At 42.2% G+C, this 17,449-nt stretch overlaps 2 protein-coding genes across 2 annotated transcripts; one reads left to right on the top strand and one right to left on the bottom strand.

Moving 5' to 3' along the window:
* Nucleotides 1–109: 109 nt before the first annotated feature.
* Nucleotides 110–527, top strand: LOC311167224 (histone H2B type 1-C/E/F/G/I; the record flags this gene model as incomplete). Its single annotated transcript, XM_084228082.1, has 1 exon — nt 110–527. One exon carries the CDS (start codon nt 110–112, stop codon nt 488–490), a length of 381 nt encoding a protein of 126 aa, XP_084084208.1. The 3' UTR covers nt 491–527.
* A 16,180-nt stretch (nt 528–16,707) lies between these two features.
* LOC311188489 (histone H2B type 1-C/E/F/G/I) lies at nt 16,708–17,374 on the bottom strand (the record flags this gene model as incomplete). The annotated part of the gene is made up of 1 exon (XM_084259608.1): nt 16,708–17,374. The coding sequence occupies one exon, from the start codon at nt 17,372–17,374 to the stop codon at nt 16,994–16,996; it is 381 nt and encodes a 126-aa protein (XP_084115734.1). The 3' UTR covers nt 16,708–16,993.
* Nucleotides 17,375–17,449: the final 75 nt, after the last annotated feature.

Raw genomic sequence — 17,449 nt, forward strand, 5'->3', positions numbered from 1 at the left:
CAGGCCTGTACTCAGGTCTTCTTTGTTTAGAAAGCTGGGCGCTCGGAGCACGCTCGCTGCCTTCACTCACTCGTCTCGCTTTCGTGCTGTTTCCCACTTGTCCGCGGCCATGCCTGAGCCGGCCAAGTCTGCGCCCGCGCCCAAGAAGGGCTCCAAGAAGGCGGTGACCAAGGCGCAGAAGAAGGACGGCAAGAAGCGCAAGCGCAGCCGCAAGGAGAGCTACTCGGTGTACGTGTACAAGGTGCTGAAGCAGGTGCACCCCGACACGGGCATCTCGTCCAAGGCCATGGGCATCATGAACTCGTTCGTCAACGACATCTTCGAGCGCATCGCGGGCGAGGCGTCCCGCCTGGCGCACTACAACAAGCGCTCGACCATCACGTCGCGGGAGATCCAGACGGCCGTGCGCCTGCTGCTGCCCGGGGAGCTGGCCAAGCACGCCGTGTCCGAGGGCACCAAGGCCGTCACCAAGTACACCAGCTCCAAGTGAGGCCCGCGCAGCCCCGGCCGGCCGCGCCCCAAAGGCTCTTTTCAGAGCCGCCACGTTTTCCAAAGAGAACTGTACTCGCTCTTTAGAGGGTAAGCGGCTGCCTGCTGTAAAGCCATCTCGTTACTTCACTTAGTATTTACTAGGAATCGGCTTCATGACAAGCAGTGCGTGCTGCAGCAACGTCTAGCTGGCTTTGTATGATCTTATTGTAAGAGCGATCAGGTTCACCTGAGAGATAAAGTGCCCTTCGTCCCCGAAGAGAAACCATTTTTTAAAAATTATCAAAGTGACAGGTTTTGTTTAAAGAATGCCTTGAGCGCTGTCTCCTCAAAGTATCACCTGCTAACATTTGTAGTCGTTTTTTCATTTATGTGCGTTTGGGGGGCGGTGCTGGCTCTCCTTTGCGTCTCCTAAGTTTGGGTTTGCCAAAGACGTAGAGATTGAAAATGTAGGTGAGGTGAGAACCCAAGTCAATTACCTTGCGCGCCATTCAGCGCCCCGTTTCCCTGGACAGCCAATCGGGACGCCGCGCGGGCGATTTGAAATGAACACCCTTTTCCCTTTGTCTTTCCTCCATTGAGAGGACCCTGAGCGCGCGGTTCTCCGGGTGGGCACGGACCGCTGTTACTCGCTCCCTTTTGAAGAAATTCCGGGAGGGGTCGTTTCAGCCTCCCTGTTCTGGCGGGACCTGCGCCATGTTCTCACTCCATCTCACTGGTATTTGCTATTTATTTGGGAGATGTTTTTAAAAACTAGAAAGAAAACTGGTCCCTGCCGTTTCTCCACTCCTACTCCCTGTTACAGAAATCACAATCCATCTCTCCATTTTAAGTCCTCAGAAGTGGCATATTTAACTATGTCGACTTTGCGAGGAATCACCTTGAAAACGCCTTCCATTTTGATTTGTAATTGCTATTTGTTTGTTTGTTCTTTTATGCTTCTTCTCTCCAGTATGGCACTCTAAAGACACGTTTTTACTCCCGAGTGTTTAAATGAGAATATTATGCACACATAGACCTGGAGACATGCAAGCGTGGAGCAGTGCTCTTAATAGAAAATACTAAAAGCAACCATATATTCATGACCAAAAGAAGAAACATTTTCTGGAGGTACATTCACACAATCGGGTAACATAGAGCAGAGAAAATGATGGAAATGTACATAATAATTGGTTGAATTTCAGAAACATAAATTCCAGAAGTTTTATATAGCTTTTTATAAGGCTCACAAAAATAACCAAATTATTTTCTGTACCCAAATATAGAGGAATATGTGTGTGGTTTTTAAAAGCTGTAACATAGGTTCATGAATAAACATTTTAAAATACGGGCAGTGGAGGGCCTCTCCTGGCGGTGCAGAGGTTGAGCGCTGGGCGCTGGGTTGCGAGGCTGCCTGCAGCCTTTGCAGCGCCAGTTTGATAGCTGGCCACCGGGAAGGGGCCCACAAAAAAAAAAAAAAAAAAAAAACCCCACGGGCAGTGGATCCTTCAGATGGAAAAGAATATGGAGGAAAGCAGATATATTTTAAATATAAAATTTGAGTTGTTGCCATCACTCGAATTAGAAGTTCCATCAAGGGTGTTTGACATAATTTGCTTTATATTTCAAATGTATGCAGAAATCTATCATACTGTGCTGAAAAATATTATAGGGAAAGAACCCTTGTATGGAATTTTTCAAACACCATCTAGATAGTCATAAAGGAAAACTTATTACATTCTCATACCTAGTAGAGTTTATCTAGCTAGCAGTGTTAGTTTCTCTTAGGAGAAAAAGATGACAGACACTATTTAAACAGCCAGAATGAAAGAATCAGCATAAAATCCAGGAGAGAAATTGGAACGAGGATTTAAAGGGGTTAAATTACAAATATTTTCCAATATCCATATACATCCTGGCCTGGAAAATTTATACACACACACACACACACACACATATATGTAAGTTGTGACAATTAGAGATTGCTTGATGATTTAAGAATTGTTAGCAGGGAAGATGATGTCTAGAAGAATATGGGGGGGCTGGAGGGGTCTCCAAAATCTGTGGGCAGAACAAAGAAGAGCACTGAGAAGGCATTCGTGGTCTCTCAATACAAGGTTCACAAATAAGGTCTTTGCTCTTTAGTATTTAGAAAGTCATAATTCTAAAAGAGAGGGAGAGAAAAATAAAAATGCAAAGCCGGGCCTCCCTGGTGGCGCGGCAGTTGAGCACAGCGCTGTGAAGCTGTCCGCAGCCTCTGCAGTGCCGGTTTGATACAGGCAGGCAGAGGAGCAACCCTCATGACACAGCAGACCTCTCCTGTCTTGCCTGCTGCTCCCCCCTCAGCAGTGTATTTCTGTCATTCTGCCTGTTCTGTTCCCCGCTCTGTCTCTGGTGAATCCTCTCACCTTCCCGCGAATCTGGCCTATACCCCAGTTCTTATATAAATAAAATAAATCTTTTAAAAAAATTAAAAAATAAAAATGCAAAGCAAGATCTTTTAAGTTACTTGCACCTTGGTGAGCCAAGCATTTTTTTTTTTAAGATTCATTTTTATTTATGGATACAAGAACTGGGGTGTAGGCCTGAGATGTGGGGGGTGAGAGGATTCACCAGAGACAGAGTGGGGAGCAGAACAGGCAGATCCACTGAAATACACTGAGGGGAACAGCGGATGAGACAGGAAAGGTCGGTCGGCTGCACCATTTGAGTAGCTCCCTGCCTGGGGATCAAACTCATGCCACAGTGGTTGGTGATAGCTTGATAGCGCTGAGACTATAATCACTGTGCCACCGAGGAGTCCAAGCCAACCATTTAAACCATATTAATTTATGCTGTTTTCCGTTGCCTTGGGAAACTGATGCCAAACCAAAATGTCACTTTATTGTTTTCCATTGATATTTTTAGCTGGTAGTTTTAGGAATTGCCATGATTTGCCCAAAATAATTTTGTTCATATTTTTTCCATAAAGTACAATTTATAAAGTAGAATGGAACAGATTTGGGCATAGAAACAGATCAGAGGATCTGACCCTAAAAGATGGGTTTTTCCAATCTCTGCCACCTAGCAATGGCCTTGTTCACCCTAGAGAATTTTGTTCTCTTACTGGAAACAGCACTCCTTTCCATGGAGAGTGTATGAAATGTACCAACAGAGCCAAATTCTTGTTTTTGTTTTCTTTCACTCATTTCTAGATTCCATGCAGTTTGCCATCTCAGTTATGACATAGTATTAGGCACATGAATTAATTTGATCACAACTTACCTCACTCCCAAGAATCCTTTCATATCTCATATTTTTAGGCCACTCTCCCTTTCCAAGCTAAATTAAAGTATTGGTAATAATATTTAACTTATAAACATGCATATTTTAAAAGTTGTGAAAACACCTTAGTAATGAAGTATTTGGTTATTTGCTCCCATATTAGAGAAACAGAACCAAGAGGAGGTGTGTGTGTGTATGAAGATATTTTTATGTTATGATTACCCAGAGCAACAGGAGAGGTGCAGGCGAGTTCCCATATCAAGGCAGTAGGCTTGAGACCCAGAAAAAGCCCATTTTTCAGTTTGTGTCCAAAGGCAGGGGAAAAAACCCAATGTCCCAGTTCAAAAGCTGTCAGGCAGGAGTAATTCTCTTAGAAATGGACCTCCTTTTTGTTCTATTACTGATTTCAACTAACTGGATGAGCCCGCCACAATGGAGAGAAAATCTACTTATTCAATCGACTGATTTAAATGTTAATCTCATCCCAAACACCAACATAAAACACCTAGAAACACATTTGACTAAATACCTGGGTACCTCATATCCCGGTGAACAAGAAATTCAACTGTTATAGCACCTACATGTAGAATGGCTTTGCATGCAACACACCAGGATCAACTCCAATGACTCAGGTACTGCAGACTTGGTGAAGTGATTTCAAAAAAAGGTCATTCTTGGATGACACTTGAAAAGAACAAATTACAATTAACAATCTTTTCTTAATTTAGAAAGTGACTGCACTCTTGGAACTCATTATATACTAAACTGTACATATACACACACCCCTCATGCTTGTTTGTAAAAGAATTAGGCTCTGGGATGAGATAATCAGGATTTGCACTTCAGGTTTACTGTGAGAGGTTTGGGAGTCGTGCTAGCATAGCAGAATCAATTCTGCTAGCTTCCCCAGTCCTTTCTTAAATGTAAATAGTGTGCCTACCCCCAAACACTGGGACAGTCAAGAAACAAATTGCCTAACTTCTAGAATGTTCCCTGAGGGTTAGGACTGTTATAAGAATGCGGATACTGATCACCTTCATTGCAGAAGCAACAGAGTGGACATGCCAAGGCTGGGAGCGGCTGGCAGCCTTTCAAGAATGCTAGAGTGTGCCTTGAAATTGCTGCAGTGCTGACAAATCAGTTGCAGAAGAAAAGCACTTAAGGCATCTGCCCCAGGTAAGGCAGTTGGTCAATATCCTGACTGAAAAACTCCAAAGTCCTTTGTTCCTAGCTGCTTACCTGTGAACAGCTGAGTAAGTGAGTGGGGAACCTGATGCTGAGAAGAGGGGGCGAGTTTTGCTGGTAACAGGTGGTGAGCCAGCATCACGCTCTAGTTGCGAATGCTCAGTCAGATTGAGCCTTTATTCAGGCTTTGTATCTACAGGTACTCAGTCCCCCTTGACTTTGTTTTTTGGGGGGTTTTGGTAATTATTTATTTATATATATACTTTACCTCATTCTTCTTCTTTTCTTCGACAATGTTTTCTTTCTTTTCTCAGGTGTGGCCCCATAGAATTCCCACCACCAATTCACCAGTGCAACATCACCACAGTCCCTTATGCTCTTCCTGCCCTCATTTTCATCCTTCTCCCTCCTCCTCCCCTGCAGAATGTCTCTGATATATAGTTGTCTGCTGTTTAGTATTGTTTTGTTTTGTGGTGTTTTTTGTTTTTTTCCCTTAATCTCTTGTTGGCTCCCATATATTCCTCCCGTAAGTGTTATCATCCAATATTTTTCTTTTTCCTTCTGACTTATTTCACTGAACATCATCCCTTCTAGCTCCATCCACGTTGCCGCAAATGGCATGAGTTTGTCTTTTTTAATTGCTGAGTAATATTCCATTGCATATGTGGACCACATCTTTTTGATCCAGTCATCTATTTTAGGGCATTTGGGTTGATTTCAAGCCTTCCCTATTATAAATAGTGCTGCAGTAAACATAGGGGTGCAGGTGTTCTTTTGAATTAATTAACAAAGTCAGCAATCATGAGATTCACATTCAGCTCTAGCCTGATGGGCAGTGAAAGCAGAGAAGGACATTGAAATACAAGTGGTTGGTCACCTCAGTGGGGTCTGCTGTCATACTGGAACTTAGTATTCTACTAGTTTATTTTCAACATGTCAGTTTAAAATGTTGGTTAAAAAAATAAGATGAAGTTACAACACAATCAAATATCAAGAATTATTTTTTAAAATCTAGTTTATATTATATAACATCACTCCAAAACTTGAGTGGAAGAATTTTATATAGTTCTATATTCTAGAAATACTTTTGTAAGAACCAACTAATAAAAGACACTGGCATATTTGGATTACAACATATTTTAGGTTTAATCGCCATACTCAAATCACACATACATGTTCCTAATATTAATTGAGGAGTAACTCTATGGTTTTCTTCTCTTAGACAAATGCAGGGACTTTTGAAAAGTTATTGTCAAACATTTTAAGTCTTATACAAAAGCAATATATTTGCATGAATGTTATCTTTTTCTCCTGCTAATATGTCTGACTGCTTTGAATACTCAGTCAGCTAGAGAAGAATCTAGAGGGGTGAGGGAAATTTCTCCTCCACCCTTTTACTTTCTACTTACATACACTAAAATATGTTTTTAATCCTATAACTTTTTTTTTCATCTATGGAATAATCAGATACTGTACAGTCAATGCTTTCAGGTTTGGTGCCTCTTGGAGTAAGAGTGTTAGAAAAATTAAAACTCCACCTCCTTATAAAATAACCAGTATAGAGATGATAATGACTTGGAAAATCCTTTGGAAATGTATATTTTCTTTGGAAAAAAAGCATTATGAAAGCATCTCATATTCATTGGCTGTAGACTGCTTTAATTCTTCCAAAAGATCAAAGTGGAATATGAAAATCACTAATGTGTTATGGGTATTTTTATAGACCTGGGTAAGAGTCTGCATTGTGTGTTCCCTGAAACAATAATATTGTTTTTAAAATGCAATATTTAGATAAGCAACCCAAAGTCTAGTCACTTAGCCTTGGAAAGGTTGAGAATGAAGCAATCAACTCAGGGATTAAAATGAGTTAGATTATATTTTTTTTAATTAATTCTGTGGCAAGATAAAAGATTTATCACTAAAAGAATGTCATGCTCTTAGCTGTTAAAACCAGTGTTTTGAATCTGTTGTTAAAGTAGTCAGAGCTCCTGAGTCAGCAACTGTATCATTGAGCACAAAAAATTCTACATGATCCTACTGTGGAGATTTCTATCTCTACTCAAGAGCCAAAAGGTCAGGGGCATCCTGATAGGTCCAGGACATATGCTGACCGAAAGGAAGGCTGATCTCAGATAAAAATAGAAAGAAATATAGATTGCGTGATAGCTAGGATGAAGGATAGGTCAAAGGCTTGCCTGAAAGCTGTTTGACTACTCATTTGAAGCCTTGCTTGAAATTTCACTAGAATGAGAGAAAGACAGCTCAAATGCTTGATAGAATGAAAGATACATAGAATGATAAAATGAAAGCTAGACAGAGCAAAGGTTTGCTTGACTACTCGCTTGAAGCCTTGCTCAAAAAGCTCACTGGAATGATAGATAGGGGCCTTCCCGGTGGCGCAGCGGGTTGAGCACAGCACTGTGAAGCTGTCCGCAGCCTCTGCAGCATGGGTTTGATTCTTGGCTGGACAGAGAGCTACCCACATGGTGTGCCAGACCTCTCCTATCTCGCCCACTGCTCCCTTCAGCAGTGCTTTCTGACATCTGCCTGTTCTGCTCCCCACTGTTTCTCTGGTGAATCCTCTCACCCTCCTGTGCCTCTGGCCTGTACTCCAGTTCTTGCATAAAGAAATAAATCTTTAAAAAAATGATAGAATGAAAAATAGCTATAGAATGAAGATAGATTGATAGAGTGATACACAAAATTAATAGAGCAAAGGCTTGCCAAAGTCTCACTCAAAAGATGATAGATAGGTCGTCTCATTCAAAGGCTTGACAGAATGACAGATAGAATGAAAGGAATGCTCAAATTACTGTTTTTTAAGTATTTGGAATATTCCTTTCCCTGCATTCATGCTGTTATCTGGATACACAGATCCACTTGCTTCATTTGTTTTTATTTCAGGCTTTTCAAAATCTGATTTTTTTCATTACTGTCTCTGACATTTTTATCATAGTTCCAAAGTCAAATAAGGTTATATTCAGCAAGGTTTTTCTCCATCATCCTATAACCTATTTCACTTTATAGTTAACAATATCTAAGGTCGTGATTTCTCTTTCCATTGTTTGTTTAAGTGAAAGCGTATTTGTATGCATTCTAAGCATCTGTCTCAGATAAACAGAAACATGCTACACACAATTTCCCCCTTTTTTATTCACATAAAAGAAATTTTTTTTAAACGGAGGGAGGTTACTACACTCATTCCCTCTGGCCCAGGGATAGATTCCACATGTCATAACTCAAGTTCTCACTAATGACACTCAAGTTAGCAAATCTGTCACCTGGGTAGGTTAGCTGTGTATGAGCAAAAAGATGGTAAATCAAATGTAGTAGCCATGGGACTAGAAGAAGAGATTAAGCATTGCGTTGTTGGGTCAAGGAATCATGCTTAGTTATTTAAAGAAATTCAAGCCTTTTACACTTTATGTCCTGAAGTCCAAAATATAAAACAGAGATGAATTGCTTGACCTTATCAGTAATAGAAATAGTAAATGCCTAAAAATCTACTTGTCCTATTTCATACCAGCGCTCTGTTTTTACAGGTTACCCATCTAAGGTCTAATGTTGAAACATCCAACATCATCGCCTCACCATCTCAGACATTTTCATCAAAACCATTCATGGTGAATCCTCTCGCCCCCGCACCTCTGGCCTATACCCCAGTTCTTGTATGCATAAATAAATCAATATTTGGAAGAAAAAAAAGTTCATGTGTTCAATCCCATCTTTCTTCCTGGAATTTCTGCCTTGTTTTCCAAGACTGTATCCGCCACTTCTTGCAGTAAAATGAGCCTTCTCAAGCCTCAAAGCCCTAAATTTATCGGAACCCTAAGAACAAAATCGATAACAACAGTCTTCCAATCAGTATTTGTTGGAACTAAAATCTTGATGGAGGGCCTTCCTGGTGGCGCAGGGGTTAAGTCTCAGCACTATCAAGCTATCACCAGCCACTGTGGCATGAGTTCGATCCCCAGCCAGGGAGCTGACCCCCATGGCGCAGCAGACCTCTCCTGTCTCCCCGCTGCTCCCCTCAGCAATGGATTTCGGTAGATCTGCCTGTTCTGCTCCCCACTCTGTCTCTGGGGAATCCTCTCGCCCCCTGCACTTCTGGCCTGCACCCTAGTTCTTGTATGCATAAATAAAAATAAATCTTAAAAAATAAAATCCTGATGGAGGGAAATGTCAGAACACCACACTGACTCCCACTCTTCAGCTACATCCACCTGCAATGTTGCTTCCTCTGTCTTAGTGGTAACTTGGGCAGTGGCCACACTGTGGGACAGAGAGTTTATAAGCCTCAAACCATGATTTTGATAAACTATTCAGTTGGAATTTGATGGAGTTAAAATATGTGGAAGAATTTATTTATGTCACTAGTCTGTGCCATGCACGCTGCTGCAGTGTCCCTGTCTGGGGTCCATTCTATGAAGAAAGGCGGAGACCTGCGTTGCTCTTTGAGTCCACTGTCATTCCCAGTCTACTTTGTAATGAACAAAATGAGGCACAGAGCAAGCCACTTACTTTGTCTAAGGAGCCAGAGGGTCAATGGCAATGATAGTGTGGATGTCTCACGGGAGCTTCATTATAGTAATGTCAGATTTTGTGGTCTTGGGATCAGATTAAATTCTTTCAACATTAATGGAGAGGAGTCCTTCATGGTTGTCCCCGTAGCACAAGTAGACTTAAATATTTTCCTTCCTTTTGTTCCTGAGGACAGAGGAAAAATAACACGGACTTTTTGTTCCTCTAAGAACATTGGTCAGATTCACTCTTCAGGGTCATAGAGCTTTACCCACCGTCTTCATGCAGTTGATAACTTGCATTCCTGGGGCAGCAAGCATTCACTGCACTGTCTCCTACTGGATATTATACTGAAATTAAGACAAACTAAAACCTGTGTAGGACTTTTCCAAAAGAGAACATTCAAATATTTGAACTAATTGTATTACATGATGGTTGCAGGCCCCCTGTATGTTATTTGTCTGAAATCTGTGCCAATTGGCAGCTACCAAAGAGCAGAGGAAAGTTGCCCCCTGAAGCCACTCTGTCTGTGATATGGAGTTAATATTAATTCTCAAATTGACCATTAATTCTGTGTTGAAGGCAGTAACAAGATAGACCACAAGACATCCCCTCTGAAGCAACAGCCTGCTGGCAGCTATTCTGCTCACTCTCCTGGAGGGCGGGCAGCCTAGATTTGCCCAAGTAAAGGAATAAAAAGTGTCACATTGGATGAGATATGAATATTATTTACTGCCAGGGACCAGCCTCCGGCAAAATGTCGTGTCAGGGGTTCCTGAAAGGATGAGACGGCCTAGGCGACACGTTAGGGGCTAAAGGGAAAGGGATTAAGGAGACACTGATACTGGATGGGGTGCAAGTATCTTCTGCCAAGAGACTCAGCAGGTCTTTATTTATTCATTTTTAGTAATCAGAAAAATTACATCATCATGTGCAAAGCAGAAACAATTAGTATATTTTATTCCCATGGACTACTGGCTCCTACGGGTCTCAGCTAGACGGTAGCCTTCAAGGTTAATAGATAAAAAAACAAACCTAACACTAAAATTTATTATTTCAGCTAGACAATTACCTAAGACAGTGGATAGCCACCAGTACATCCCTATCAGCTAAAACCTAAGCATCAAAAGACTCTTCTATTCTTATGGCCTTCAGCCAGAGACCAGCTGCTACTCAGCTATCAGAACTTTTTCTACCTAGAAACTTAACACAGTTAACTTCATTTAAAAACTTTCCTAAGAAACTTCTAAATAAAAAGGAAACTTCTAAAAAAGCAAAAGAAGGATTTACTATAATTGTTGTGCTGGATTGCTTGTCAGATAGGTACAATAAATTGTCTCCCATTGTCAAGTGGGCCAAATTGTTTAATAACTAATTTTCTAAACAGATAACTTTCTGTGTCATTTGCTTGCAGTATACTGATGCCTATAATTTATTGCCTAATGTACTTTTTGGGAACTTTTTCTCTTTTTATGACCAAGAACAAAAAATAAAGGGATATTAGATCTTCAGCCCCACGGTGTGAGGCACAAGGAATCTTCAGCCCCACCATGTGAGGCTCTTTAGCTTAGCTGCTTGCCAGTGTCTTATCTGGCTGGGGCATCAAGGCCCCCTGCAGCAATTTACCCATTTGCAATAGATATTTTAAAGCAGCAGTTTAAACATTTATCTGTCTTCATTTTGTTTCCTTTTGTCTGCCTCATGGCTTATTGTCAAAGAAACCAAATAGGCTTCATCCAGAGAATGGAGTCAGACACCCCTGATTTCTATGCACTTTTCCACTTAAGGAAGGCAGGGTGTATGCAGTGAATTTTGTCCCCCCAAAAATGTATGTTGAGGTTCCAGACCTCAGTACCTCAGAATGTAACCTTATTTAGGGATAGAATCTTTAAGGTCATTGAATTAAAATGAGTTTATCGGGGCCATAGTCTCAGCACAGTGAAGCAATCTGCAGAAACTGCAGCACGTGTTTGATCCCTGGCCAGATTGCTACCCACATGGTGCAGCAGACCTCTACTATCTCCCTGCTGCTCCCCTCAGCAGTGTATTACGGTAAATCCATCTGTTCAGCTCCCCACTCTGTCTCTGGTGAATTCTCTCAGCCCTCCCCCCAACACCTCTGGCCTAAACCCCAGTTGGAGAAGCTCAGGAGAGACACCCAATCAGATCCTTCCTCCACAGTCCTTAGAAGGAGCCAGCCCTACCAACACCTTCATCTTGGACTGTGCGAAATAATAAATCTGTTGCTTCAGACGCCAGTCTCAGTTACCTCATTACAGCAGTCAGTGCATTAATATGATGTTACATTGCCAATGTGATGTCCCTATATGTAGACCAAAGACACCACTTGCACTTGTATCATTGGATAAGAGCAATAAATTCGATAATGCAAAGTGTCTAAGAGATGGTACACCCCATAGCTAATATTATTTTTTTCTCCCATATGCCAGATACAAGATGTAAATGCCACACAGCCAATTCCCCAAGGGCGGATTCCTAAGCAGAGCTATGCTGTCAACTCTGATATTTGGTAGTCCCTCAAACAATAGGATATTAGAGCAAAATAAATCAAAGACTTCCAGATCTTCAGGGAGACAAACAAGAATAAAATACTGACACTAGAAAAACTAGATGGGGCACAAAAGCAGGTCATTCTGATGGTCCCTTCTGATGAAGAATTGCAAGCACAGCTGCTGAACCAGGGGGAAGTTTCCATAGGCCCAGGAGCCCTTTGAGGACCAGTGTCCACTGCAGGAGCTGGCTGGGTATTCAGGGTACTGCAAGGAGCCTGTGACCTCCTTGACTGTCTACCAACTGCAGATAAAAATAAGGCCCCAGATCTCTTAGAAGGAGTTTCTGAGATGATGCACGTTGCTTCCCGGCCTAGTCTTAACCTCGAAGCATGCATGTGGAAGATACTATGAGAAAGGTATGTTGTGAGCTTGTCCCTCAATAAAATAGGTAATGATTAAATCATTTGAGAAATAAGTGTAATTGCATAAATGCTCCACCACTACGTGAGCTTCTCTGCATCATGTATTTGAATGTTTTCTTAGTTAGGCATATGCTAGCAGCTCAATTAACACCTTCATTAGACCAGTGGTACCCTAGGTTTGTACCAAGTACCACAGGGAGCACAGGGAATTATTTTAAGTAGCATGTGTACTTCAGTATTTAAAATGTCAAAACAGAATGAAAATCTTCTTTTCTACTCTTTTTAGATCTTTCTGATTAACTGCAAAAGTGTCCACTGGTCCTCGCAGGCCTTGAAGGCCTTGCTGCTAGGTGTTAATCTCCTTTCAGCTGTAGCAACCTATAGGACTCAGGTCAAATCAGTAGGCAGCAAACAGCATATAACTGGAATTTAATAACTTTTTTTAAAGATAGTTTTATAGTTGTATTCTATTTATAGCCAGAGGTAGAAATTTTCACCAGGGAGGTAATATAAAGCTGTCTTTCAAAATATATTGATTTTATTTTCTAAAGACCAGATTTAAGGAAAAATATTCAGAATAGCATAGGTTGCAGTCAGGAACAGCCAAAAAAAACCTTACAGATGGCACAGGTACTCAAATGACTGAATTTTGAACAATACTGAATAAAATAATTTGAGCAACATAAAACTGTAATGGCAAAATGACACTATTGTTATATTTTATAGCTGTATTTAAATTATGTCTCTGTTATATGTTATATATTAATACTCTACCTACATACTGCAACCTACAATAAATTATAATATTGCAATGTGGGCCTCCCTGGTGGTGCAAGGGTTTAAGTCTTAGCACTATGAAGCTGTCCACAGCCACTGCAGCACAAGTTTGATCCCCAGCCAGGGAGCTACCCACATGGTGCAGCAGACCTCTCCTGACTTGCCCACTCTTCCCTCAGTAATGTATTTCAGTACATCTGCCTGTTCTCCTCCCCATCCTGTCTCTGGTGAATCTTATTACCCCACACCTCTGGCCTCCTATTACTCCCACACCCCAGTTCTTGTATGCAAAAATAAACAAAATAAATCTTTAAAAGTAATAAATTATCTTGTAATATATACTAAGCTGTAGGAATTTGGTGGAAGCAAACTTGTTAACAAGGATCAATATGAAAGACAAGGTCAACTGCTAAGATTTTTATTTGTGTATTATCAGTATTATCAGCTAAATATATTGTATGCCAAAATTTAGCAGCTTAAGACCACAGAGTGTGGGCCTCCCTGGTAACGCAAGGGGTTGAACACCACACTATGAAGCTATCCACAGCCACTGCAGCATGAGTTCAATCCCCAGCCAGGGAGCTACCACAAGGTGCAGCAGACTCCTGATTCGCTTGCTGCTCCCCTCAGCAGTGTATTTCAGTCGGTCTGCCTGTTCTGCTCCTCATTCTGTCTCTGGTGAATCCTCTCACCCTCCACACCTCTGGTGGCCTGTATCCCAGTTCTTGTATGCATAAATAAATTTTAAAAAATCTTTAAAAAAAAATGACTACAGAGTGTATATTACCTCACAGAGTTTGAGGATCAGGCATCTGGGAACAGCTTAACTGTGTGGTCCTGGTTCAGGTTCTCTCGAAAAGCTGCATTGCGGACTTGGGTTCTTCACAGCTGGACAGACTGGAGTTGAGGTCCAAGAAAGGCTCCATCCTATGACCGCTGGCTGGAGGCTTCTGGTCCTCACCATGCAGGCACCTCTGTGGGGTGACTGGTAACAAGAGCTGGTCTCTTCCCCTGGAGCAAGTAATCCATGAGTGAGCAGGCATGATCAAGATGGAAGTCTTTCTCTAACCTTGGAAGTGATATTCCACCACTTCTACCATCTCCTGTTGACTCACTGGGACCTTGTGAGAAGGGCTGCATGGAAACAATATCCAAAGGCAGGGTCACTGCATCTGATGCCACTTCCCATGGTTGTCAGGGAATAATGTGCCTAAATCGTTACACCACCAGCACCACCTGGGGAGTTTCCAATACGCTAGATGTCCAGGCCTCTGGTCGGTCCAAATCTCTGGAGTTGGGGCTGGGCAACAACATACTGTTTTCAACATTCCATCAAGATTCTGACACTTCATTGAAATTGGGCTCCACTACACACAAAAAGAGTGAGAAACTGGGAACATAAAACTGATCAAGAGACAGTGGCCAAAGCTTGACTATTAGCTCCTTATATGGATAATATGATTTTGTTTCCATGGCTTGAGATAAGTTGAAAATAAGGCCAGAAAAAGCTAAAGACATGACAGAAAAGTTTAAATTCAGGAGTGGGCACAGGAAAGAATGGGGGCGTGGCTTTTAATGTTTCCAAGATAGTTTATTTGTCATAGGTCCTTATTTGTGTGGTCCCTGGCAGCCCCAACTGAAAGCAGATTAAAATTGGTGATTCATCTGTACCCCTATGTTTATTACAGCACATTTACAGTAGGTAAAACCTGGAAACAACCCAAATGCCCAAAAATAGGTGAATGGATCAAGAAGATGTGGTATATACACACAATGAAGTATTATTCAGCAATCAAAAAAGGTATAAACTCATGCCATTTGCAGCAATGTGGATGGAGCTAGAAGGAATTATGCCCAGTAAAATAAGTCAGAAGAAAAAAAAAAAAATCAGATGGTTTCACTTATAACAGGAATATAGGGGAACCAAATAATAACAGTAGAAAATACAACAAAGCAAAAACAGATGATTATAAATCAGAGACATCCTGCAGAGGAGGAGGAGGGAGAGGGATCAGAGGGGGGGAGGAAGGAGCACAGGGGACTGAGATGATGGTGTATGGGTGCATTGGGGAAGGAAACTCTATGGGTACTACACCTTAGGATGGGGGGAAGCCAATATTGTTTAAAGATGAACCATGATATAAAAAGTAAAAAACAACAAATAAGATTAAAAAACAAACAAACAAACAAAATGGTGATGCACAGACATTTGCTTTGTTCAGGAGGCTTTGTTCAGGACCTGGACACTATTCTGGACCAAAAGGCAACTGTTGGGAGAGCAAGGCCAGGCATTCCCATGTCAGTAGGACAGGGCCTGGAACTTCTCTGGGGCCCCTAATGCCAACTCAGCCAGTGAATCCCCTTCCCTCTAACCACTCTGGGCCGCTTCAACAAAAGAAGTAAAATGACTTCCACATGCCATCTTGCATATTGTTCTTTTGAAGTCCAGGATCAGGGGTTGAGATGAGTCACAGTGGCTACCCAAAACCCACAGTTTTCTGTGGCTAAGAATTTGAAATGTAGGATAATAAACTCCAACACTGACTACTGTCATGTAAGATACTGCACATTCCAGAAAACCCTCTTCTCATGTTACTCCACTTCCAGTTAATTTCCAGCTTGCTCCCAGATCCCCAGCCTCTTTGGTGACCTGCTGTTCTTTGACTAATACCAGGTGTTCCCCACCACCCACATGTATACCTCAGGCTTCTTGTTCTTTCTTTCTGCCTAGAATCTTCCACAATGGCCCAGTGCATCTCATCTTTGTTAAAATTTCAGCCTCATGCGATGGTTTTTTAAATGGAGAACAAAAACCTGCTCCTTTTCTTTTTTAATGTTCAGAAGAGCAGGTTTATTTTATTTTAATTTCATTTCATTTTATTTTAAAGAAAGAATGCTTGCCCATACACAAAAGAGCCTGGGCAGAAAAATCTGCCCCCAGGCCTCTCCTGTCTCCCCACTGCTCCCCTCAGCAGTGTATTTCAGTAGAGTTGCCTGTTCTGTTCCCCACTCTTGTCTCTGGCGAATCCTCTCACCACCCACATCTCCGGCCTGTACCTCAGCTCTTGTATGCATAAATAAATCTTTAAAAAAAAAAAAATATGCCCCAGAAGGGACATATTTGTTAAGAGACACCTGCAGATACAGGCTGGCAGTCCTGGGAGAGATGCCACTTGGCTTTGCTAAAGGGAAAAGGTTGAAGAGAAAACTGCAGTCACATCCAGGCAGCAGAGCAGCTCCCTCCCCTTGCTTTTCTCCCAACATTTAATATCTTTTGATGCTTTTTGTTATGTTTCTTACCAAACTAGAAAACAAACTCAATAAAGGCTTGACTTTCTGTTCAGTTCTGTGCTGTATTTCTGGCTCACCAAATACTGAATTTAGAAAACATCCATGCTCAACACTTACGAGTTGAATTGGGAGGTCTATCTAGTTTGATAGACGCCTTAAAGCTTTCAAATGCCACATAAACATGTAAAATTCATTAATATATGCAAACACAAGTACACAATAATACACAATACGCGAAACATCCATCCTCACTGAGCCTCATAGTAGTGACATGAACAAGTTGCTGGTAGAGTTTACAAGCATGGAGTTTCAGAGGAAACACCCAAATTTGAAACTCAGGGGCACAAACGTTTTAGTAACTGACCTCCTAAAAGAGCTAGACCCTATAAGCCAAATGTAAGAAATCTAATTATTTTGGGTAAAAAAAAAAAAAAGAGGGTGCTACAAAAGAAAAACCCGATTAAGTAAAAACGCGAGTGGCAGTTCTCTTTGGAAAACGTGGCGGCTCTGAAAAGAGCCTTTGGGGCGCGGCCGGCCGGGGCTGCGCGGGCCTCACTTGGAGCTGGTGTACTTGGTGACGGCCTTGGTGCCCTCGGACACGGCGTGCTTGGCCAGCTCCCCGGGCAGCAGCAGGCGCACGGCCGTCTGGATCTCCCGCGACGTGATGGTCGAGCGCTTGTTGTAGTGCGCCAGGCGGGACGCCTCGCCCGCGATGCGCTCGAAGATGTCGTTGACGAACGAGTTCATGATGCCCATGGCCTTGGACGAGATGCCCGTGTCGGGGTGCACCTGCTTCAGCACCTTGTACACGTACACCGAGTAGCTCTCCTTGCGGCTGCGCTTGCGCTTCTTGCCGTCCTTCTTCTGCGCCTTAGTCACCGCCTTCTTGGAGCCCTTCTTGGGCGCGGGCGCGGACTTGGCCGGCTCAGGCATGGCGAGCAACAGACGGAGAAAAATGAAGCGCCGGGGCCCGGCGGCACCGCCTTAAATATACAGCCTTATGTAAAT

Source organism: Talpa europaea (genome assembly GCF_964194135.1).
Source record: "Talpa europaea genome assembly, chromosome: 2".
NCBI lineage: Eukaryota > Metazoa > Chordata > Mammalia > Eulipotyphla > Talpidae > Talpa > Talpa europaea.